At 38.7% G+C, this 24,789-nt stretch overlaps 1 protein-coding gene across 3 annotated transcripts in view; it reads right to left on the reverse strand.

Annotated features, from left to right (window-relative positions):
- The window catches only part of Wdr7 (WD repeat domain 7), a 267,663-nt gene that overhangs the window by 16,746 nt on the left and 226,128 nt on the right, over positions 1-24,789 (reverse strand). The window contains exon 26 of one of the 3 annotated variants that reach the window (XM_035440121.1): positions 16,770-18,369. The exons of the other annotated variants lie outside the window; for them this stretch is intronic. Within the exon in view, the coding sequence (XP_035296012.1) occupies positions 18,343-18,369 (27 nt within the window). The 3' untranslated portion in view covers positions 16,770-18,342. Of the gene's footprint in view, positions 1-16,769; positions 18,370-24,789 lie in introns of those variants that run through there. 3 annotated transcript variants of the gene reach the window in all.

Here is a 24,789-nt window from a genome sequence, read left to right on the forward strand (position 1 = left end):
TGAGCAACTCTGAAGTTCTCTGTGTTATGTTTTTAATAGTGTATTTGTTCAAGACTCAGTTGTCAGACCACTTTAAATATTAAAGCAGTAGGTTTAACATTATACAAGATGTGCATGTCCCCAAAACCATGCTTTACTTTTTATAACAATAACAATAGAGAGACGTTGTTTAGTACATGATATTAAGTTGCTTTTATAGCTGGGATGGAGACTAGTTGTTCTGGTTGGGTTTCCATAGCTGTGATGAAAAAAGAAAAAAAAATGACATGGAGAAGAATGGGTTTAATAGCTTACAGGTTACAGTCTATCACTGAGGGAAACCAAGACAGGAACTCAAGAAGGGAACCTGGAGGTAGAAACTGAAGCTGACACCTGGAGGAATGCTACTGCTGGCTCGCTTCTTGTGACTCGCTCAGCTACTTTCCTCATAACACCCAGGGCCACCTTCCCAGGGATGCCCCTGCCCACATTGAGCTGGGCCCTCCCTTATCAATCAATAATCAAGAAATGCTCAATAGACATGTCTACAGGCCAGTCCAAAAGAGGTAATTACTCAAATGAGATTATCTCTCCCCAGGTATGTCTAGGTTTGTGTCAAGTTGACAAAAAACTATGATACTAGTCATCTTTGTGAAACAATAAAGGGTATATGGTATTTTAAAGGGGACAATTTTTACAAAGGGAAATACAGCATTTGCTAAATACAGGAATTTAATAGCTTAGTTTACATTAAATAAGAACTCTTTTTATATTTATTTTGTTTTTATTTCTGTATAAACACTGCCTGCCACTCAATATCTGGTGCATACAACTTGATCATTTATTATCATACACTACAGAAGTTTTCCTATGTAGTATTTTACAGTGTATCAATTAACTAAGAATTTCTAAGTTTGTTTGGAACTTGGCACAGTTATCCACTGAAACAGTGTCACAGAGTAACATGATTTCCAGGCCAGTATCCAGAAGTCTATAGAATCCTTAATATTTGAGGATTTATAGTGCCAGATCACTCTTCTAAAGCACTGCTTCTAACAGTTTTGATGGGGAAAGCATTCCAAGTCCAAGTCAGACAGCCTGAAACTAAACATGTCAGAACCAGAGACTTTTAACATTTCTAGATATATAAGAAATATCTCCAGATGTTTATCAGGCTGGCGGGAGTCTGTGTGGCACATTCAGAAAAGAATAAGACTAACTGCCCTGCCCTTCAAGACTTTGGTTTTACCCTAAATTCTAAGCTAAAATCAGGGAGAGACTCTTTTATCTTCTCCAATATACACCTTTGGGTAGATATAAATTATGGGATTACTGTAAGGGTGCAAAGGAACCGTTCATAATTTTCTGGTTACAAATGATTGTGTGTAAGAGCAGGGGAGGGGGAAGGAGAGGGGGAGTTTGAGAGAGAGAGAGAGAGAGAGAGAGAGAGAGAGAGAGAGAGAGAGAGAGAGAGAGAGAGAATATGCTGGCATACACAGAGGGTAAAAGCATTCTATGCAAGTGCTATTCTGTCCTAGGGAGGTGGTGGCTACAAAACCTCCAGAGTGGCTAGGATCTAGTTTATGGGCTCCAGGATGAGATTAGTGAGGGTGGCAAATCAAGAAGACAGAAAGAAAGGCTTGGGACTGTTGCTGAGTATGTGCTATGAACCCACATTGAAAGAACTTCTCTTTAAAGTGAACAAGGATGATGTCTTTAAAACTAATTTCAAAGACATTGTTATCCAAGCCATCATATTCTCTAGTGTGATTTAGACATTAAAAAACTCATTTAATACTACATTAATTCTTAATTTGAAACATCATGTAATGACATGGTTTATTTATTTATTTAGTGGTGTGTGTGTGTGTGTGTGTGTGTGTGTGTGTGTGTGTGTGTGTGTGTGTTTGTGTGTGTGTGTGTAGCTGACATTGGATGTCTTCCTCAGTTTTCTCCATCTTATGTTTTAAGGCATGTTCTCTCACTGCATCTGGTATGCCCTGACTGGGGATACTGGCTAGCCAACAAGCTTCAGGAATGCACCAAGCTCTGCCTCCCTAGCATGAGGGTTCCAAGAGCGCATCACTGGGCCTACCTTTCTATGTGTGGACTGCAGATCTGAACTTAGGTCCTCCAACAAGGTTGCACCTACTCTAACAAAGCCACACCTAATAGTGCCACTCCCTATAAGCATGGCAAGCACTTTTACCAAGTAATCTATCTCCCCAGATCCCATAACCCAGTTCTAGATGTTTGTATTTGTGCAGGTACAGCTCATTTTAAAGGAAAACATTAGGTATGGCTTTGTTAGAGTAGGTGCAACCTTGTTGGAGGAAGTGTATCGCTGTGGGGGTGGGGGTGACAGACAGACCACTTCCTGTTGTCTGCATATCAAGATGTAGCCAGCACCATGTACAACCATGATGATACTGAACTGAGCCTCTGAAAATGTAAGCTACCCGAATTAAATGTTTTCCTTTAGAAGAGTTGCTGTGGCCATGGTGTCTCTTCACAGAAATAGAAACCTTAACTAATACACTTTCAAGAATAAAGGGAAAAAGCACAAAAATCTTACTTTCTTTATTTTTAGTGTATACCTAATTTCAAACACACAGAAGTCTTGGCACAGGTATATAACTCAGAGGTATAGCCTAGTTTTAGAAAACACGAAGTGATGTGTTTGATTCTCAACAAACACAGAAAGAAAAAAAATAAAACAAACACATATCAGTCTTAATATGCTTTGGAATTCTGCTTATAAAAATTTTCTCAAATTTTAAATGCAGAAAAAAATAAGCAAGCACAGAAGGGCAAATTCCTGAAGTCTGGCTGTGTTCAAGTTTTCCTTCTATGACTACTTTAGTACACTGGTGCAAGTTCACCTCATCAATGTCTTATCAATGGTTATCATTTCTTTGATGTCTAACCAAATTTAAGCAGTGCTAAAATAAAGTTGCAGTACAAATGAACATTTTACTTACATAAATAAGATACTGAAAGGCTGACATTTTTAATGTCTCCTTACACTGACTGACAGAGCTGTTTAGGATGTGAACTGCACTACAACTTTTGATGGCAGTAAATTCAAGGACAATAGTGAGTGACCCCGACCACAGTGTATGAAATACATTTATCACTGAAATGGCATGCCGGCTGCCAGTCAATATGTGTCTCTCATTTGTTAGGCGCTTTCCTGCTGTGACTCCCTCATTACAATTTGCTTTCACTTCCTGAGCAAATGACAACTAGAAAATGAGGCAGTTTCTTTCCTGACCAAACTTAATCCAGGAAAAAAATGAGATGACAGCTGCAGCCATCCAAGTGTTACAGAACATTTTACATGTGTTTGTTATGTACTTGAAAATACCGCATCGCTAAACCCAACAGCTAACAAGTTAGAGCACTTTCTTAGTCTAGTTCAACAGTGGGAAGAAATGTTTCAGGAACACAGAACAGTTTTTTGCTTATAACTTAGAGTACTTCATTCATTCAATTAAATAACTATGATAAAGGATACCGATAAACTTTTACTTTAGCTATATGCTGTAGAACATCTTGGATGCTTTAGAAAGAATAGCCAGCTAAAATTTGAGTCTGGGAAAAACAGAGCCTGCACGAGGTGCTTTGCTCAGATAGGTTCTTTTCTATGAGAAAATCAGTGTGGGCACAAGCTTGGTTGTTCAATTTCTGAACCAGGAATTGGTAGTGCTGGTTTGAGATAACCCAGTGCATAGTACATTATTACAAAAGCTGGGGAACTATCACAAACATGCTAAATTCCTTCCCACCTAAAAAAGTTCAGATACTGAAGTACACCATAAGAAATAGAAAGCAAAACAGTGAAAGCCCATAGAAAAATGAGAAGGTAGGAAAATAAACACAGAAATGATGATTGTTGTCTGTATTCAGTCTCTAAAACATTCTGCTCCAACGTAAATGAGCCCATCTTTCTGATCAAGTTCAAATCCAGAATTCTGTAGGTACACATTTAGTATCACTTAGCAGTAAGGAAACAGATTGAACATAGGTTCATAGGTGGATGCAAACATGCTGAGTTAAAGAATCCAGCCTTGTCCTACAGCTATATATATACAGACACACAGACACAGACACAGACACAGACAGACAGACAGACAGACAGACAGACAGACAGACAGACACACACACACACACACACACACACACACACACACACACAGAGTCCCACATGTGATGGTAAGAGAACTGGATGCACTGACATTATTCTCCCAACTAAACATTCATAACCAGTAAATTGAGTACAGCACATTATAATATCCCACCAATCAGTTACACACATGTATGTACAGGAAAACACATTAGAAAAGAATAAATTGTGTGATGCTTCTGTTGTTACTGCCTGGAAGTAACTGGAGAAATGGACTCACAAAAGGCTAGCTACTTAGAGCAAGAGGCTAAAAGGCTGCTTCATGGAATGCATTTTCTAGTTTTCGTCAGGCCTCAATGGACAGTGCTCCCACCATGTCCCTTGGGGAACCTTAACCACAACTTACCATCTCCGCCAGGAAGCCTTTCCTGTAAATCGGCTACAAGTGCTCTTTTCCTAGAACCGTAGTCTCTCACTCGGTAGTAGAACTGAGCATGTCACAAGTGACAGTTCTTTCTTTTCAATAAGCTATACATTTTTGCTCAATTTACAATACTGGCTATTGATCCAGGATTGCTTGGCCAGAAGAGTCTTCGCCTTTCTGATATCCAGTTCTATATCTAAAATTATGTGTTATTGTCTGCTTGCATTTCTATTCAATTAAAAATGGGTAAAGACCTAGAAAGTATTTAAACAAATTCCCAAACCTGCAAGTTCAAATTTCTATCCGCAGTTGACCAGAGATTTATTACGATCTCTAAACGGCACAGTGACGGAATGAACTATACATTTTTTTTTTTCTCTGAAGGAAACCTCTGGAAACTTTCTAAAATAACCAAACGTTGAGAAAACACTAAAGCCACACAGCTTGAGCCCGTTAGTTCTAGAAGGGTCTTTTTTATTTCTGCATGCTTGTAAACAGTGTTCAGCAAGGAGTGGCTATGTGAGCTTTCTGATTCTCACCAAGTCAATCCTCTTTCCCAAAAGAAGTTTACAAAATCACCAAACAACAAAATGAACAGGACCTGGGAGGAAAAACCAATCTGGCATTACTTTTAATTAATGCAACATTCAATAGTAGGCCTTGAAAATAAAAATGAATATTCAATAAAGGAATAAAAACAGGATTTTTCCATCATTCTTAATCAATACCTTCCTTATTAAGAAAAATATCAAAAGATATTCTACAAGATCAGTGAAATCAGATATGAAAATGCAAACATTATTATTTAGTAAGCCTTTTATTCCTCATGGTCACTGAATAATTCTGTTTTATGACCGCCTTTTAAAAATATAAATGTAATTCTGGTTAATTAAATAAAAATACTAATACATCTCTAAAACTATTTCATAGAGGAAAGAATTATATAGTCAGGGTTTTAGTTTAAGGACATCAACCTTAAGCCTTTCTGCTCATGTCCTAACACCGCTTCTGTGGCTGCCAGGCTAGTTTCCTTGTGTCCACCCCCTGCACACCCCCTCCCTGCTCTACTATGAGATGAGAGCACAGGAATTTGTCACAGTCAATTTTGCCTGAGAGACACCTAGATGAATTCTGCCAATGATGGAGAGAGAGCAGCTAGCAAGGGTCAGAGGAAAACAGAATTCCCTTCAGTTCTCAGTTCCTTTATTTAACAAAGCCATGCCATGACCTTCTTTCTTAAAGGTGTCAAGCTTCTGCCCTAAGCGGTATCTAAGTGCTCTCTCTCTCTCTCTCTCTCTCTCTCTCTCTCTCTCTCTCATACGAGCACATATGTAGGTCAGAGGACACTGTGTCCTTTTCTATCACCCCCCCACCTTATTTCCTCAAGACAAGGTCTCTTACTCAATGTAGAAAAAGGCGGTGGAGATCCTCTCATCCAAGGAGAGATGGATAATCCCACAGCTCTTGGCTTGGGATTATAGGTGTACATGACCATTCCCAGCTTTTGATGTGAGTGCTGGAGATCGGAACTCAGACCCTCATGCTTGCATGAGCCCCTGTATCTTCACTATTCTATTTTACCTACTATCCTTCTTTCTATCACTCTTGCATTGTTTAACTGCGTAAGAAGTTGGTGGAAGTCATTGGTCTTACTTATACTATTCTTTGATTGCATTTTTTTTTTCTACCATAATAGGACAAGCACTTCTTGGCTTATCCTAGGAAAATGAGACCATGTCAGCTAACGAAAGCTTTACAGGTTGGATTACAAAAGACTACTCACAAACTTTAAATTTATTTTTCTGACCATTTTTCTCTTTTTTTCCTGAGCCATTTTTTTTTCTAGACATATTTCAAGTTCTTAGATGATGGCTAATATTAATACAGAGCTGATCCCATAGAGAAGCAGTGTAAAGAGGCTTTCCTTTCCTTTTTCATCATTTTCATCACTTTAAAACAAGTATCTTAAGTGTCCTGTAGTTTCTCTTTCTTCCAAACCTTCATTTAATACATAATCCACTATTACCATTTCACAATATTGTTTCTTAATGTTTATTTGTTAAGTAAAATACTTATCTCTAATATATCTGGCCAAGAATTACTTTTCTGTATTTCTGTGGGAAAAAAAAAAGAGAAAAAAAAACTTCTTTGCAATCCTAAAGTCTTCACTGGGTTTATTCTCTTCTATGGAAAGCAAATAGACCAGGCAGATTCCAGAACTTGCTATTATTTTCTATGAAGTTTCAAATCAAGTTACGAATTTTGTTTTACTGAACTTTTCTACAAATACCTTTATATGCTTCCTAAAATAAAGACTTAAGAATATTCTTAGATATAACTTATGCAGAGGACAGATTCAGACATTGGAAAGCATGAGATGAATTATGCCTCTGTATGATACATCCTTCACACTTCTAGTTGGGAAATCATTGTCAAAGGCTTACTTTCTTTAGTTACTAGTCTGTACTATATCACCAAGAACTTGAAACAATAGATAAACAAGGCCTGCAATTTCTCAAATATTCAACACTTCTAAATTTTTTTTAGATTTTATTTATTTACTATGTAAACAATCTTCTGTCTGCATGCCAGCAGAGGGCACCAGATCTCATTCAAGGTGGTTGTGAGCCACCATGTGGTTGCTGGGAACTGAACTCAGGACCTTTGGAAGAACAGTCGATGCTCTTAACCGATGAGCCGTCTCTCCAGCCCTCAACACTTCTAATTTTAAGACACTGTCTTAATATAGAAACAGGATATTCTCATTTATTTTCCAGTTATAAATGACATTCAAATCCATGAAATACTATTCCTTAAGAAAGATAGATGTCTATACAGTTTTGCAAATCTTATGTTTTTATTCTTTATAAAGATTTTCAAAGTTACTGTATGCATCCTTGAATGCCCAACTGGCAGAAATGGATCTCTTTCCTCCAAGTCATCATTCCTTAAAAGAATTCTGTGGATGAGGTGCGATACAAGACAACAGCATAGTACAAGATACCAATGCCAAGTGACAAGTCACAAGGCAATTAAACCCTTTCCTGGAGACTATCAGGAGCATTCCCACTTTCATGACCTAGAATGGGTCTTCTGATTCAGTTTTAGTAAACAGAACTTATTTAAAAATCACCTAAATAATACCCTCAACTGCATTGTTAGATTGCTTGTAGAGAGATGGCAGCAGTTGGCTTTTACTGCACTGAGAGAAAATTCATGCTACCCAAATGTGCACTTGACTCGGTTGCACTCCTTTCTTGTTTCCATTCCACAGAGCACAAGAAGTACCACGAGTGTCCCTGGTGCTCATGGAGGCCAGAAGGAGGTGTCGGATCATTCGGAAATGGAGTTAACAGATGGTTTTGAACTGCCATGTGGGTTTGGAAATTGAACCCAGATTCTCAGGAAGAGCAGTCAGTGTTCTTAACTACTGAGCCATCTCTCCAGCCTTACCAATTCTTATTCTTATTCTTAAGATGACAATAAATCATGCAAAGTGATTTAAAAGTTAACAGAATACTGAAAGGAAGGTGCTCAGAATTGCTGCAATCATAGGAGAACTCGAGTGTCCATGAATTTTCAATTAGTTCCATAGACATGCATGCAGAGGGCAGTGCAAATGTCCCTTTAAACAGTAGTGGGTGTTCTGTTTTAACCAACAACATAAAATACTTGTTGTATCAGCAAAGGAGAGTCTGGGTCCCCACATGCTTACCATACACTGACAACAATTTATCTGCCGGATTCTTGTAGAATATGTATCCAGTAATGTAAAGAGCATCCGGGGAGATGACTGATCACTTTACAGGAAAATACCATTCTATGAAAGGCTTTCCTATAAATTAGCGTGCACAGGAAAAAAGAGACACACATCCCCCTTCCTTAGACAGAAGCTCCCTTTGACGGCCTTGGCTAAAGTGCTCTGCTAACACAAGAACCGTTACAGAGCTGAAAGCTCAAACAGCCTGTCTAGGGAGACCTGGGTAAATCAGATCCATTCCTGCACTTCTTTTTGATACAAATTCAATTTTTTAAGAGCCTTTGCTCAGACACAATGTCAATTTCCACTTGCAGGACTGGGTGATGTAGCTTCAGAGCATGGTCAGCACTTCATTGTTTTTCCAGGCTGCCTGATCTCATAGCAAGTGGCTTCATTCCCAAGGAAGAGAAGTGGTGAAAAAAACCCTAAACTGATAACTATGTCAACATTGTTATGTGTTTGTGCTAGCTTATTCTGAGACAGGACCTCATTATGGTGCCCTGGTTAACCTAGAATTCTTTAGGTAGACCAGGCTGGCTTTGATCTCATAGAGCTTTGCCTGCCTCTGCTGGGATTAAAAGCCTGGGCAACCAACCAAACCTGGCCCAGAAACGTTTTTTTTTTTTTTTTCTTCTTCCTTTTCTTTCTTGAGAAAAGCTAAATATTAGGTAGAAACTAAAGAAAAACTGTCTTGTTTTCTGGATGCCAAGTTCTTGATGTCAGATATGTTTCCATCAGAATTTACACAAATAATCTGGCTATTCCAAAATAATTCAGAAGGCTTCTCCACTTTTTTTCCTTGGGAGATCAAGTGATTAGTCTAGTCACAGAGCTGCTGTCCACATAAACCCCATTATTTCATTTCATTCAACCTATTTTACATGTGCAGTAGACAGGCTATAGAGTCAACCACCTGTAATATTAGCACAATATAGCTTTGACTTTGGGAGGCACAAAACAGTTTCAAGAATTGCTGGACACTGGCAGAGTGAGCTAGCCTGCATGGGAATCAGCAAGAAGTTCCATGAGTCTCAATCAATCACTGGCAGCTCTGACCAAAGTCTAGACTTCTTTCATTTAAGGACAAACACAGGGCATACACAGCTAATAAAGCCACGGGATATCCTTTACCAAACATCCTAACAAAGGCTGCAGGTCCCTGACTACCCTGCCTCTGAATGTGAAGTTCAGTGAAATACTTGTAAAGCAACTGATCAGCCACAGGGCAAGATGGAAGAAGGAGAGAGAATACAAGAAGTCTGTCCCACTTCATCATTATCTGATGAAACACACTGCTCTCCCAGGTAGCTCAGAGAGGCTCTCCATCACCATCCATTTCCACATAACCTTAACCTTAAATGTTTAATTCTTACTCCAAATTAGTAGCTAAGATTTTTTAAAGAAGAGTTAACCATACATGCCAGAAATGGAGTATTTTCTATTTTTAGATAAAATTCAAGCCTTATTTTAATGGTATAATTAGCATAAAAATCCATTCCCCATTGAATTCTGTCTTGATTTTGATTCTATCACTTCCAGGATGCTTAGCTTGCTAAGAAGCACCCTATGCAGAGAACTCTTCTTTACAGAAACATTCTATAGTTCCTTTCCATAGACAGGTTCAATGTGCAGGAAGCACGAGTGCTGTGTACAGTTAAGAGTTCTCACATAAGCCAGGTACCCTGCCCTGCTTCCCAACTCTGATGTGCTGTCTAAAACTTTGCTACATTTTGCTACTGACTTGTTTAACCTGGTGTGGATTCTTAGTCTGGAGAATGCTACAGAAAACCAACTGTCTTAATGGAGACAGGCAAGGCAAGAGGAAGATATTTGATTAACTGAGTTACCCATTGACACTAGAAGTGCTTTTTATAGGCAGACAGCATGGGCTGGAGGTTAAAGTAGACTGAGCATACACTGCCTTTTCAATGTGAGTAATGACAGAGAAAGAAAAAAAACGTTAAAAATTGGGCAAAAATGTTTATAACATTTAAGGGCACGAATAGTCCTAACATGAAGCTATAATGAGAAACTTAACTGCAAAGTATGGCTCATGCCTCTTAAGAGATCTCCAGACACATTTTGAAGCAGAGTTCTGGCATTTTTATTTTACTAACATCCTCTCTGTCACTAGTGAGCCATTTCAGATGAGAGCAAGTCACTATAAGCTTGTCAAAGACCCTGTCTACATTTCCAGACCTCCCAAAGGACCCGGAGATCCCAAAGCTCCTTTTGTTTAGTACACTCTGAAGTTTTCAGTGTTGGCCCCCCACTGTAGTGTGTGTGTGTGTGTGTGTGTGTGTGTGTGTGTGTGTGTGTGTGTGTGTGTGTTGGCACTCTCCAGTCCAATGGCACATAGTTTCTAACCTTCTTTAAGATCATTTCAAGTTCATATGGTTAGTTTCTCCCTCACTAGGTATAAAGTGGCAGCAGCAAGTGAGAGGTAGGGCACTCTTCATTCTCTGTGCAAAACTGGGAAGGCATGTGCCTTGTTTTTAGTCAGGAGAACAGGAGGTAAGCAAGTAGACCTAAACTACAATACTAGGTAGAATAAGAGTCTATACAGTGCTCAACAGTAGTACAGCGGGGGAACTAGTGAAGTGCTAAGCTATTGTTGGGTGATGAACCTCAATTGAGGACTGTAGTTAATTTAACTAAAAAGTGAGATAGATGAGAAGTAGAGAGATACCAAATCAGAAAATAACATAAGCAAAGGCTTTAAGATCCGGGAGAAAAGCTAATTGTTGTAAATCAAAATAAGTCAGTCCATCTGGCCTGAGAGGAGGACAGAACAGCCAGCAGGGTTAAAGTAGAAAGCCATGACATAAGCAAATTTTACTTCATCAGTATTATGAAGTGTTATTCACATTACATAGTTTAGCAGACATTATAGTATCAATATTTCTATTAATCCAGTTTTTATGGATTTGCATTTAAAAACCATTATGGGAAGAATAGAACTGAAAGTATTAGTCATGCTTACTTTATTAATTATGATTGATCATAATTGCTTTATCTTGACATACCTTCTTTGTCTTCCTGAACTGATCTGAAGTAAATCTTTAAAGCCTTAAGATGTTATCAATAGGAAATGTGCCTATGATCTAACTCCAGGTGGCTGACAGGGAAGGGGCCACAGTTAGTGAAAAGGCACCAACTGTAGAGCTTCTGGCGACTTAGTCTCTGGTTCACAGATCAAAGTGGTACCTCCCTCTAGGTGGCTTTTGCTATTGCCCATCCATGTCCTCTATCAGAACTTTACTCTGCCATGATCTGCCAACATAGTCAAAAATGTTCTTGTGTGAGGAAGTCACGGTCTTCACATCACCTACCTCTTGGTTTCATAGATTTCATACAAAATTCTATGCTATTTTATGTCAGAAATTCTGGTTAATATCCTACTTATATTATAGATGGCCTAATGTTATTGAGAAAAATTAATGTAGGCACCAAGCAGCCACAGCTTAGTAATGATGCTGATACTTTAAGAAAAGTTTACTTTCCATATGCAGAAGGGTATTAGTCTCACTGGGTCCTGTCAACACATTTAGAAGACATTTACTATGAACTTGAGTGTGAGAAGAGTTTAGCTTAAATTCTAATGCTGTTTAAGTATGAACACACTTGACCATATAAGCAATAGAGTCTGGGTGTGCCAGCAGAGTGTTCAAATATAAATATTCTTGACCTTCACCAGGAAGGGAACAGTAACTACAGGAATTAAAGTAAGTGTGGCCAAGCTTATTAAGAAAACAGTATTTTCTATGAGAGAAATAAAATGGAATAACCAAATACTATAACTCATTTAAGAGTAAGCAAGTACCAGAATCCCCAGTTTTGGCTTGATAATAATTTTTCCTTATAATGATATTATTTTGCCAGGAAAACTATTATTTTAACTCATACCTAAATTCATACTTTCCACATACCTCATGTTCTATTACATGAAAGAACATCTAAAAACCGAATATACATGCTGGACAACACTAGAACTTCAGCAGACATTAAGACATCCTTCTAAAGTGCATAGTTTTAGATCTGACATGAACATCAAAAAAATAAAGCCATAAAACAATTGAAATTATTTGTTTTAAGTCATAAACTCTTGAGAAAAATTAACTTACAGAAATTGTTTTTCTTTATAAACAAACTATATATTAGGTACTAGCCATATAGCTACTTGAGAGTAAATTCACTACATTAAAATGTCTAAAAACTAACTTCCTCAGTCTCAAGAACTATATGCTGCTAGATCCCACTATATCAGAGTGTTAAGATACAGAATGTTTTATCACCATCAAAAATTCTCAAAGTAGTTGTGTTTCAGAAGACTGCATTAGCTTGAATTCATGTTGAAACACTCAAAAACAAGCACTTGTATTTTTATTACTTTTCTTTTAAAAGCTACACATGAGCATGCATGTGCGCGCACACACACAGACCTGAGAAATATATCCTCTAAAATGTGGTCTCTTCAGTGACAGTCAGAACAAACCTACAAGAGATAATCCAGTTGTTTTTTTGTTTTGTTTTGTTTTAATAACAAGCTAGAGTTGACATAGGGGATACAAATTATTTTCCTCCAAAATCTTAATCAAACAGAGTATAGCTAAATGGTTAGTAATCCCCCCCTTCACATTCTTTTAACAGTAATAGTTGCAAGTTGTAGGTTATAAAAAAGCTTCCCAATATAAAAATCCAATTACTAGTTCTTAGACAACCTTCAAGAACTTTCAAACATCATTAGCCTGAAAGCACACACAGTAGTTCATGAGAACACCTAACTGTTGCCATCCATTAAATGGGGGGCTGGAAACCACCACAGAGGGAATGTATTTGCCTTCCCCGAGACCTACCTCCTGAAGAAGCTTAACCTTTAAAACACAGTGGGGTTATCAATTTTTCTTTAGATGTGTAATTTTAAGTTCAATTGTTACCATGTAAACAATGTAATAAGAGCTTGTGGATTCAAACCGTTAAGATTCGTGCCAGTAAGTTTATAAAATCAGCTACTTGGATTGGGTAAGCAGGTAAGCAAGAAAATGTCAATTTCCCCTTCGCTCAGATGGTGTGCATGCATCGGTGGTATCAATGAGCAGCAATGTGGCATGTTTATCATGAGATAATCACACCCGTAGAGGTTTAGAAGCACTCAGCTGAACCGTGTGGCTCACAACACACTCGGGGCATCATTATCTCACGATAACCACACTCCCTGTCAAGCCTTATTGCTTAATTAGGGGTTATGAAGGTGATAAGACTAAAAGAAACTGGATGAACAGTACCAGAGATGAATGATACCTTAATCAACCTAAAGCTGGGGCTGAAGGAGGCACAATGAACATATGCAGTGTGTTCCATGGTGTCTGCAGAAACATTTGTTAATAATGAATGAGGAGAAACCCTATCTGAATTCACAGATTATTTGGACTGCATTTTCCAGAAGACATGATTTCATGATCAATAATTTGAACTGTTTTTTCATATGGTATGCAAAAACATCCCCAAAATTAGTGGTAACAATATTTAACTATGACTCGTGATACCAGGGTATGCATGACCAAACATGAGATTTAGGTATTAAGTCTGCAAGGGACCTAACCAGTAACATCCATGCTGTGTAAAATTTGAACAAATTAATCTGGAACCACATTTTAAAATAATGTGATCAAAAATAACCAAGTAGGAAAGGAAGGAAAAATCGTAATGCTAAAAGTCTCTAATAATCCACTCACAAATATTTAACTTTCATTCTTCTGTTCTATTTTTATAAACAACTGCCATATTCGTGGGAAGAACACAGCTCCAGATACAGTGTGCTTGGAGCTGCTTTTCAATTCACTGTGAAACATCAATTATCTTTATCAAATAACAGCATCTCATCTCAGTCCATTATCAAGATGGAGTCTTATTTCAGCTGGACCACAGCCCTATCTGTATATCAGCGCTGGCCACAGTGGCAGAGCATGAGTGAAAGGCTGTGAAATAATCAATAATAATCATCAAATTGTGGTTGAAAGGTTGTGAGGATGGAAGTTTTTGATGAAACCTCACTTTTTTTTATTTTTTTTTTATTTTGGTGCAGATGATAAGGCTTAACCTTTGCAATACCTGATACCTAAGACTCTGTTAGAGGAAGTCTCCTGCACACTTAAACGTGGTCCTGAATGCCCAAGACAAAGGGGCATACTTAGGCTTAAGTAAAACACAAACCTTATACAACCCAAACTATCAGCATGAAGAACTCAAGGTAACCGGAAATGAGGCTACTGTAAACCTGATACTCAATTCAGATACAGTGCCAGGACCTTGACTGGCTGTGAGTGATGTGTTCATGCAGGTGAAAGTCAGCAACTGCTGGATAAAGTTTTTGGGACAATGAGTGAAACGTGCCGTATCACTTTCATCAGAAGTCATGGAAGCCAGGATTGAAAAGGCCTCTGCTTGAGGCAAGAGGCTTTTAACAATTATAATAAAACCACTGGAGAGACTTGATTTTTTAATTTAAAAGAATGGAGGAAATATGCTAGTTTTAGAGAGGGACTTGCATTGCTTTTCCTCTGATGACTTTGGCTTTGTTTGTGTTTTGTTTTTGTTTTTTTGTGGAACAGGGTCTTCCTCATATAGCTCAGACTGGCCTTGAACTCTATGTAGCCTGTGCTGGCCTCAAACCCATGACCCTCCTGCTTCATGTGGACATGCCTGGGTTCCTGTGCAAACGTGAAGAGGCAGCACAAGGAGCCTCACTATATCATGCTAGCCCCTGAAACAACACTTGATAAAAGCTTCCACTGGTGAGTTCTTAGTTTAAAATGGATTGGTATTTTTAAAAGCAGTTATTTAGAAAACTATGTATCTCCCAAACCTAAAACCAATCCTTTAAAATCTGGTAAAACAGGAAGATGTGAAGGGTAAATCTATAAACCAATAAAAAAGAAATTATTTCAAAATGTGAAAAAATTATTTGTGGTTTGATGATATAGAGTTTAAAGGCCAAGATCCATTTCCTGTCTTTCTCTATTATTGGAGAAGCTCACAGATACTTTACGAAGGTGAATGTGTGCAACAGACAGAAAAGAGCTTCGTCAAAGTTCTCCAAGATTGATAACTGAAATTGGGTTTGTTCAAGTATTTATCATTTTCTCTGACTAACTGAAACATTCAAATTAACTGCAGCAAAAGTAATCACGATATTAATAATTTCTCCCTCATCTGGAATTCTCTTGCTCTGACTTTTCTATAAAAATATCTGGCCTAAGACTAGAATATTGTCTCTCTCTCTGGTGCTACAATAAAATACAATATACAATATTGTGTACTTTGTATACAATAATAGTGGTTACAGTGCATTAAAATATTAGAAGTCAGTCTAGGAAACACCTGAGTGTTATTATCTCTACTAGGAAAACAACCTCTGCCTTTCCAGGTCTCTAAGCTCTATAAAACAGAATAAAACACATGTGGAACAAAGGAATTGTTGATGGTAATTCCGGACTGGCAAGCATGCACACAGTAACAACATCTAAAATATTCTGAATTAGTACAAGATAGAAAATCCTAATATTGACAAAAGATCTATGCTTAAAGAAAACCATTTAGATATATCTTAACTAGAAAGCAAATCTTTCAAGATTGCTAAGAAAGGCTTTACTCAAAACATTAAAGTATCTAAGACATCCATACAGGGATAACCTTAAAATAAGTACAATCCTAAATTGTACACTTCTAGGAATTATACTGTCTACTGTAACAAACATATAAGACAGCACTAAATCGTGGAGCAATTCTTGTAGGTATTTGAAAATTCAATGTGTCAAATTTAATCTCAATGCAAGATATTCCTAGTTAATGAGCCTATTGTTTTAGAATAATTTTGTAAACATCATTCAAAATTTCATGCTAACACCAGATACAAAGCTAGCCTTGACTTTTTAATGGCATCAGAAATGTAAACTATGCATGGGCTCTTGCTACAGAGGGAGCTACTAAAAGTACACAACACAGAGTCCTAAAATTGCTATCTTTTATCCCACATATAATAAATGTTCTCCCAAAACATTGTGGTGTTTGAAGGCTGAATCCATTGACTCCCAGAGCTGAGAAGCAATAAGATAGTATGTTTTATTATGAGTGTCATGGAGACGGTGTGAAAAATCAAGAGCCACAGGCAGTCAGCGGCAATGGGTCAATACAGCTCCCAGAGACACCGTGTAGATAATCAACAACAAGGCCTGAGGTTCTCTGCACTGCACACAGCTGAAGGGCAAATCAATAGAGCCAGGGGAAGGCCACTGCCCTGCTCTACTTCCCACAATACACCGTGGCGACTTGAGGAAAACACTCCCAAATGAAAATAAAGCCAATGCTGGGTAACTAACAATCCACTAGCCTCCTAATTCAGTCATACATTGTGTTCATCTCAGCTTCCGAAAAAAATCCAAAAAGATTTCAATTAAAAAAAAAATGACATCACAACCAGGGAAAAGAAAAAAGAGGCTTTACTAATGGAACTAGGGCAGAATTAGGTTAACATAAACAGGGCAAATGCAGGCTCATACAACACTGTAGTGGGTCATCCTAAAACTAAAGTTCAAGCAAAAATTTTATGAGTAGAAAATTCTATTTGGAGATTTATTCTATCTTGACTTTGGGGTCTACTATTGGTAATATTCAGACTGTGTCATACTTACTGCAAGAAGGACACAAGTAGAAACATGACAAATTTTAGAAATTGTAAATTATATTTGAATCGTGTTTCTAAAAAAAGCAAAGTTCCATTGTAATGTACTCCACTGGTTCTGAGAGCAACGTTGTGACAACAGTGTTTGTATCTGACACCTAGTTAAATATATGGTGTTAATATTTCACACTTTTCAGTAAAAATTTATGGGTAGGAATAAGTTGATTTATTATTTCTCAGGAAAAGGGTGATTTGTCACATCCATCACTCTGTTAATCATTAGGAGTTATTTCTAAGTTCCCATGCAGAGCCAGCTTACTCAAAGCATGAAGAAAATGTGCTGGAAGAAAAAAAAAAGGGAAATATTTTAAGGTTTCTACTTGTTACTCAAATTTAAAAATTTTAACTCATAAAACGATACCATGAAGCATTAAAATGTGTCCTAGATCAAGCCGAGTAACTCTAAATGTTCCTCCAAAATATGTTCCAGGGTTATGTGTAATATGTACTTTGGTGCCAAATCAAAATCATTTTAAACAAAGAAAACTACCATGTGCAGAATGGCATGCAAGTGAATTTGGGAAGCAAAGCACTGGTCTCCTGTAGTATTTTAAAAGCATGGTATCTTATTTGTTCAGGCCATGGAAAGAAAATTCATCGCCTGTCTCTCTGCCTCTCCTCTGTATTTGTTGGCCACCATTTTCAGGTAGTGAGGAAATGACTATATACCATTTAGTGAAATGCTGAAACACTACCATGAAAATACTCCAAAGTTCTGTTTTGCAACTAAGAACATCATGAATTTAAAAAATAATTTATTTGTTGATGCTTATATTTTGGTGTCTCAGAGAATGATAGAGCTGTCTCTGTATGCTCAATTATTCAAATATGATATGTGTAAAGTAAACTTTAGACTTTAGGTCATGGTGAGAGTGCATATATAAATCATCTACTCTGAGCTCTTCTTGGTGTAATAAAGTTAAAAGCAGGTTTCCATTTTTGAAAAGTTATATTACATTATCTGGTTTCTATGACAACAAAATTGCAGTATGATATCAAGCTACAGAAAAATCATGGCATTTGGGTTCGGGGGCGGAGGCTGACTTCTAAAAGTAGTTTAAAGCTTTAAAATATTTACTTACGTAGAAATGTAAAACATAACCAGGGAAATACAGGAGCTATTTCATTATCCATTATGACAGTTCAGACTTAGAGAGGTCTAATAATGGGAATGTGACAAGAAGAGACCCCAGTGTTTAAAAAGCTGTTCCCGTGGGTCCCCTGCTGTCCCTCCACACCTGCCTGTTACTGGAGACTTTGTGTTGAGCTATTTAAGTGTCCACTCTTCACCCATGTGTCAACTCGGGTTGCAATCAGCTTGCTTCAATCCTGCTGCTGTGCTGCAACGGAAGCACAAATGACCAAACAGTGGTTGGATCTGCATGACAGTCTCTCATTGGCTGAGGAAGGTGCTCTGCTGTGACATGCTCCAAGACACACATGGATTTCAGATGCTGGTTTCCAAAGCCAGGGACATTTTGCACAGAGCACCCAAGACAGCCCCAGAAAATGCGATATCATGGTGGCATTGATGCTTCAGGTAATCCAAATTAAGAACAAATGACAATTCATTCCTATGGATATTATGCTAGCAGGTTAAAAAGCTCTCCATTCTAAATGGGTTTGGTGGGATTTTTTAAAGTTCCATAACCACTTGATCAATCCAGGTGATTTAAAATCAATGCCAACGCCAGACAAAGGCTGCTGTAAGCAGCTCTGTGTTTGCTTTATGGAAATGGTGGGAAGCTGGAGAATAGCTCTTCCTACATTGAGATGTGGAATCATATGAAAACCACTCAAGTCTCCAAGGTTACTTGTTTTCACAAAGTGAACAGAACACTAGCTTACTTGTGTACAGGGTGGGAGTTAAAAACCAAGTACAAGAGCAATTGGCGAATACACCAAGCATGTATTTGTGAGCATGTAACCATTACTGCATCTTTGTAACAGAATGGATGTCCCTTGACCACATACTAGTAGGGCTATTTACAATTACTTTTTGAACACTCAGAAGCTGAGGGCTCTGTGGAATCACCAAATTAACATATGGCTTTAATGACTCATTGAAATCAGGTATGGGCTTTTGGCCCAAACTTGGGGTACTGCTCTGTGTCTTACTGTCTCAAAGGCCTCCTTATTACTCCTTATTAGCTCAGACCTTTAAGTCTGTGACTCTTTGACTTGGTTGACATTGAATGATTATCACAATGGTTTACAGTGACAGTGTCAGCACACATCAGTATACAGACAACATTCTGGAATGTCATGCTCAGGGCAAATCCCACAGAAACATCTTTCATGTCTGTTTTAAACCCACACCTATTCCTGATGCATTACCTTGGTAATGGTAAGTCAGGTGCTCACCAGCAGTAGGCAATACTAGGCAGTATTTAAAAAGATAGTTTTGATCGGGGATGTAGCTCAGCTTGTAGAGTATTTGCCTAGCAAACAGGAAGCCCTGGGTTCTATCTCCAAGACCAGAAAAAGTGGTCATGGGTGTGCTTGCCTGTATTTCCATCATTCATAAGGTGAAGGTAGGAGGAACAGAAGTTTAGGGACATCAGAGGAAGCTTGAAATCAGCATAGACTACACGAGACGCTGGCACAAACAAACATCTCCAAAAACACTCCCCCACAAAATCTGCATCTTAAAAAGCCAGGCTGTCTAGCTCAGTTGTCATCAAAGAGGCTTCACTCAGCAACTGATGGAAACATGCAGAAACACACAGCCAAACATTAGGCAGAGCTTGGGGGAATCCTGTAGAAGAGAGAGAGGAAGGATTATGGGAGCCAGACGGGTCAAGGACACTACAAGAAAACCCACAAAATCAACTAACCTGGGCTCAGAGGGGCTCACAGAGACTGAACCACCAACCAGAGAGCTTGTATGGGACTGATCTAGGCCCTATGAACAATTGTTACAGTTGTGTAGCTTGGTCTTCTTGTGGGATTCCTAACAGTGAAAACAAGGTCTGTCTCTGACTGTTACCTGCTTTTGAGATCCTTTCCTCATACTAGTCTTTACTTACCAGTCTAGGCTGCTACTCTCCCTGTACTGGAATACTTACGAAATAACCTCTGACTGTTTCCCTTACACTCCCCTCACAGCAGCCAAAATGGTCTTTTACAAAAGGTAATTTAGGTCATCACATTTGCTCAAAACTCAATGGTTCCTCACTGCTTTAAGAATAACATAAAAATCTTTCATCTTCACCTGCAAGGTTCCCTGTCACCTGGCTCTGACCATCTTCTAGACTGGCAACTCAGACCCTTTTTTTTCCAATTAACTTCAGCGATTGAACGTCTTTCTGACCTCAGGGCTTTTGAATGTGCTCCTCTTACTCAATGCTTCTGCAACTCTTACTAACTTACTAATGCAGCTTTGAGTTAAATGCTATTTCTCCAGGAAGGTCTGACGTCATCTTCTCTGACTTCCTTGTTTACATTCACATACTCTTTAGTTCTCTGGTGGCATTACTACCACAGCTGCTAGAATGATAATGAGTGTCTGCCAGAGACTTGCACATGGGCAACAACAGCCGCCTAGGTGAGGGGCATTACAAGATTCCTTTTCATATTAAAGTGGTGGAGTGCAAGAGGAGGGCTCAGAAACTTCTAGTGGTCTACAGCTCTGTAATGGAATGGCCAGGGTACAAGCCTGAACCTTCTCCACTTCCAATAAGGATCTCAAGCCTGAAAAGTGCTCTGTGTAGAGGCAAGTCCCCTCTAGTCCTGTCATGAGCCCTTGGGAAGGAAGCCTCAACAAAGAACTTAAGTGCCAGGCAGGAAGAGCCATGGCTGTTGGCTGGGAGAGTCTTAGGTTATTCTCTTGGAAATTTTAGTTCACAGCATCTTAGAACATTAATGATGATGTGGTAAGAAACTAAGTGCTTACATCCTAGTAGTTTCATCAGCTTCAGAACTCCAATGAGCACAGCAGCTAAAACTACTCTCTTCCAGTTCTCTCTATGGAGAATGCATGAGTTTCTTCCCTTGTATGGAAATGCAGCACCAGTACTGTGGTAAACAATCTGAATGGATACTTCAGCCAAGGAAAAAGATCCTATCAAATGGAAGAGACAACCAGAGGTTGGAAAAGTCTCAATTCAGTACTTTATCTGTATTCTGGAAAAAGTCTCAATTAGGGGCAGAACCAGATAGAGGGGGCTAACCAGATAGAGATGACACTGTCAATACATTTTCTATTAGTGATTTTATCTGCTAGAGGTTCCCTTCAGTTGTAATCTGAAAGAACTGAAACAACATCAGCAGAGAAACTGGTAAGAAAAGAAAACTAGGAGTGTTCCTAGCACTTCTGGCTTCAAGCTCTGGTAAGGAAGTCAGTACAATAGAAGGGGAATATACTTAAACGTAAATGGAGAGCCTTGAGAGCTTGGAGAGAGGTGAGCTTGGGGCAGGGAGAGAAATATCTGGATAGAAAGGAATAACCAAGACTTTAACTATAATCTAAAATTTTAAGACTTTTAGGCAATGTTTTAAAGACTTTATCAGGGTATGTAGACCATGATTTCAAATGCTACTTACCTGTGTGAGTAATTTTTTACTAGGAGACCACTGGGCTCCCTGTAAACCTTCTGTGTTGTTGTTGCTATATTATTTTTTCAATGATAATACAAACATACCTCAAATTCCAGTCATCCTAAGCTCCATTTTAGTCTATATGATTTCAGACAGAAGTCACTATTTTTGTATTTTTTGAAATTACTTGATTTCATAGACTTTGAGGACTGGAATATTAACATAATAGCTCACATACTAGTTTCCCCTACACCAGAGTTTCTAAGCTCTAGCCTGTCACAGACTTACCTAGATGTGTTCTATAAGATAGAGATGCCTGGGTCTCTGCCTCATGGGTTCTGATTCAGGTTTGGAAAGAACAAAGCTGAATCTCAATACATAGTGAATGTGAAATGAACTCTTAGAAGGCCAGACACACTATGCTAACCACATATACATTCCTATATAAAGGAGACATTGGCTTTGTATTATAATTAATGATTATTTTCTCTTGAATGGCCATTGTAATTTTCAAACGTACTTTCTCACATTTCTGTAAAGCACTTGAATTTTCTGGCCCCATTTTCTTCTTTTGCAAAAATAAGGATATTGGATGAAATTATTTCATCCTCTAAAAAGATTATTTTGTGCTTGACATACAGTTGGCAATCAGTGTATGCTGAATGAATGCATTACACACATGGTTACTCCACAAAAGCAGTCATGATTAGTATTACAAGTGTATAAACAGGGTTTCAGACCTAACAACTTCAGGCTCAGAAGATTAGGTAGCAAGTTAACAAATGGGCTTAAAAGTGATTTTCCTGGTTTCTCTTTGGTGCTGAAATGTAGGACTAGACAGTACAGTGAAGGACATGCTTGTATTTTGCATTTATCACACTCCCAAAGAATGACAAACTGCTGTCTACGTATAATGGCATGTAAGCTGCTACCTTCTTTAACCTCTGACTACTGAAGAGGCAGTAATTCCAGAGGCTTGATATATGTTTCTATAAGCAATATATCTGTGTGAGTTATAGCTGTGTCCTTGTAGATTTACTGCTGTAAGTTTTAATTCATCTCTGACAAGACATTTACATAAATTACAGCAACATAGTAACGGTGCCATATGCTGAGCTTTCACCCAGGGAACTGAAGAGAGGCTTGTGGGAGCTGGTCTTCTCACTCCAAAGGACCACGTCTAACATACTCGAGAAAGGGGCACCTGGTTAGTGTGACAGCCATTTTACTGAGGGTTCTTTGCTGCTCTCATTTTTTGGAGTAGCCACACATCTGGGTGGAGGAATGGGGACTGGAAGGTTTCCAGGGAGGCCTGCACCTTCTCACTAGTCACTGGCCCAGGCCCCTGAATTTAACTGAATGGGTAGGAGCCAAGTCTCTGGGAGATACCCTGCACTCTGCCCTCAGCGCATTCTTTCTGTGTGCCCAAGGAGAAAAAATGAGACTTCTATTAAGTTCATTATTAATGTTTACTTAGTCTTAAGATATTTCCTGTTGATATGTTTTTTGGTTTTAACAACTGCCTAAACATGAACAAAACAAGGAAGGCACTGATAGACATGCCAAAGTGGACCAGGGAAAGCCCATGAGGCCTCAACCCAACACAAAGAACTACAGGCAACTAGGGAAGGCTGACAGTGAAATAGTCTTCCCCATGGAGGAGCACACCAATTGGTTATCCAATGCCAAATGGTCATCCCTGAAAACATATACATACAAGTAACACTATACAGAAGGAGTGGGCTATATTTATTAACAAACACATACACTCACATACACACATGTGCATACACACATATGCATGCACACACATATACACTGTCAGCCTTCTTCTCCCCCCTCCTTTAGCACACACACACATTCTTACACCTTTCCTCTAGGCATTTCCAAGTGCTGACAGCTTCTGTAATGCATCATAAGCTACACGAAATTTCCAAGCTTTTGTTGACATTTCATCCTCTCTGCAAAGTCCTCCTCCTCTTGCAGCCACATGAGAAACACCTCCTCATGGATCAGCTCCAACCGTATGTCCTTAGGAGTTTCTTCCTGCTCTTGTCCCTCCACTGAATCTGCCCTCTCTTCCTGTGTAACCTATGGTGAGGTTCACGGGAGCACAGGACATTTCCACCTTGTCACCCTACCAGACTATAAACAAAGGTGCCGGAAGATAAGCCAGTCCTTTCTGCATGTCCTAACACCACTTTACCCTTCTAGCCATCAAGTGTTGACAGCAGAAGGACAGAATGGCTTCACTAACTTTAGCAGTAGCTGAGGTTCTCTCTTGTTTCGTTTCTACCAGCCTAGCTGGGCCACCTCTGAGGCATGCCAGTTACTGGTATGGTTCTGTCTGATAAACCCATTCTTTAGGTCTCTTTGTTTTCCAAATATCCTACCTTAGAGCTAAAGCTAATGCTGGTTGTGATTGCCTATGTAAATGATGTTGTTGTAGTAAACACAGAAAATCACAGTAAGCATGAGAAGAGATCTCTTTAAGGGACACATGTTTAAAATATGAAATTAGGCTTAAATGAGATGACTGTGACAAGGCAAAGTATGAACATCTAGGATTATACTGAGGCTGCTTTGTGATTTTAAATCACACTTGTATTCATTTTTGGGGGGACGGTGTAGAAGTGGCATGCTATTGCAAGCATGTGGTGGTCAGAGGACAACTTGTATTGGTTAGTTCTCTCTGCCTTGTGGGTCCTGGGGACTGAACTCAAGTCATCTGGCTTATTGGCAGGTGTCTTTACCCACTAAGTCATCTTGCCATTCTACTTGTAAGTGCTTTTAATTTCTCAGTTTACTCTAAGAAAATAACCCAGTTTGACTTAGCTAGAAAACCATCTTAGAACCCAAGCCAGTGGGCCGATATAGAAAAGAGAAATCCTTGGTCATGTTTTAGAGGGCATGGGAGATAAAACTGTATATGACATTAAATTAAAATGCAATGTTTAAAATATGTATCTATCTATATTATTCTATGCTTGAACAGTATTTTTTTTGATTGATGGAGCAATCTCTGGACAGACTGCTGGCCCCAGGTGTTAGACACCTCTGTGCCTCATCTCCCACTATACCAGGGTTCCATTAGGAGCTACCAAATCCTGACACTACCACCCCTATCCAACAGCTCCTACAACCTACCAAGAACTACAGACTTGAGAGAATGTTTATTGAATGACTGCTAGGCTAGACCTTGTTTTAAGATGCTGACAAAA

The sequence above is a fragment of the Cricetulus griseus genome, chromosome 2 (assembly GCF_003668045.3).
Source record: "Cricetulus griseus strain 17A/GY chromosome 2, alternate assembly CriGri-PICRH-1.0, whole genome shotgun sequence".
NCBI classification, from domain to species: Eukaryota; Metazoa; Chordata; class Mammalia; order Rodentia; family Cricetidae; genus Cricetulus; species Cricetulus griseus.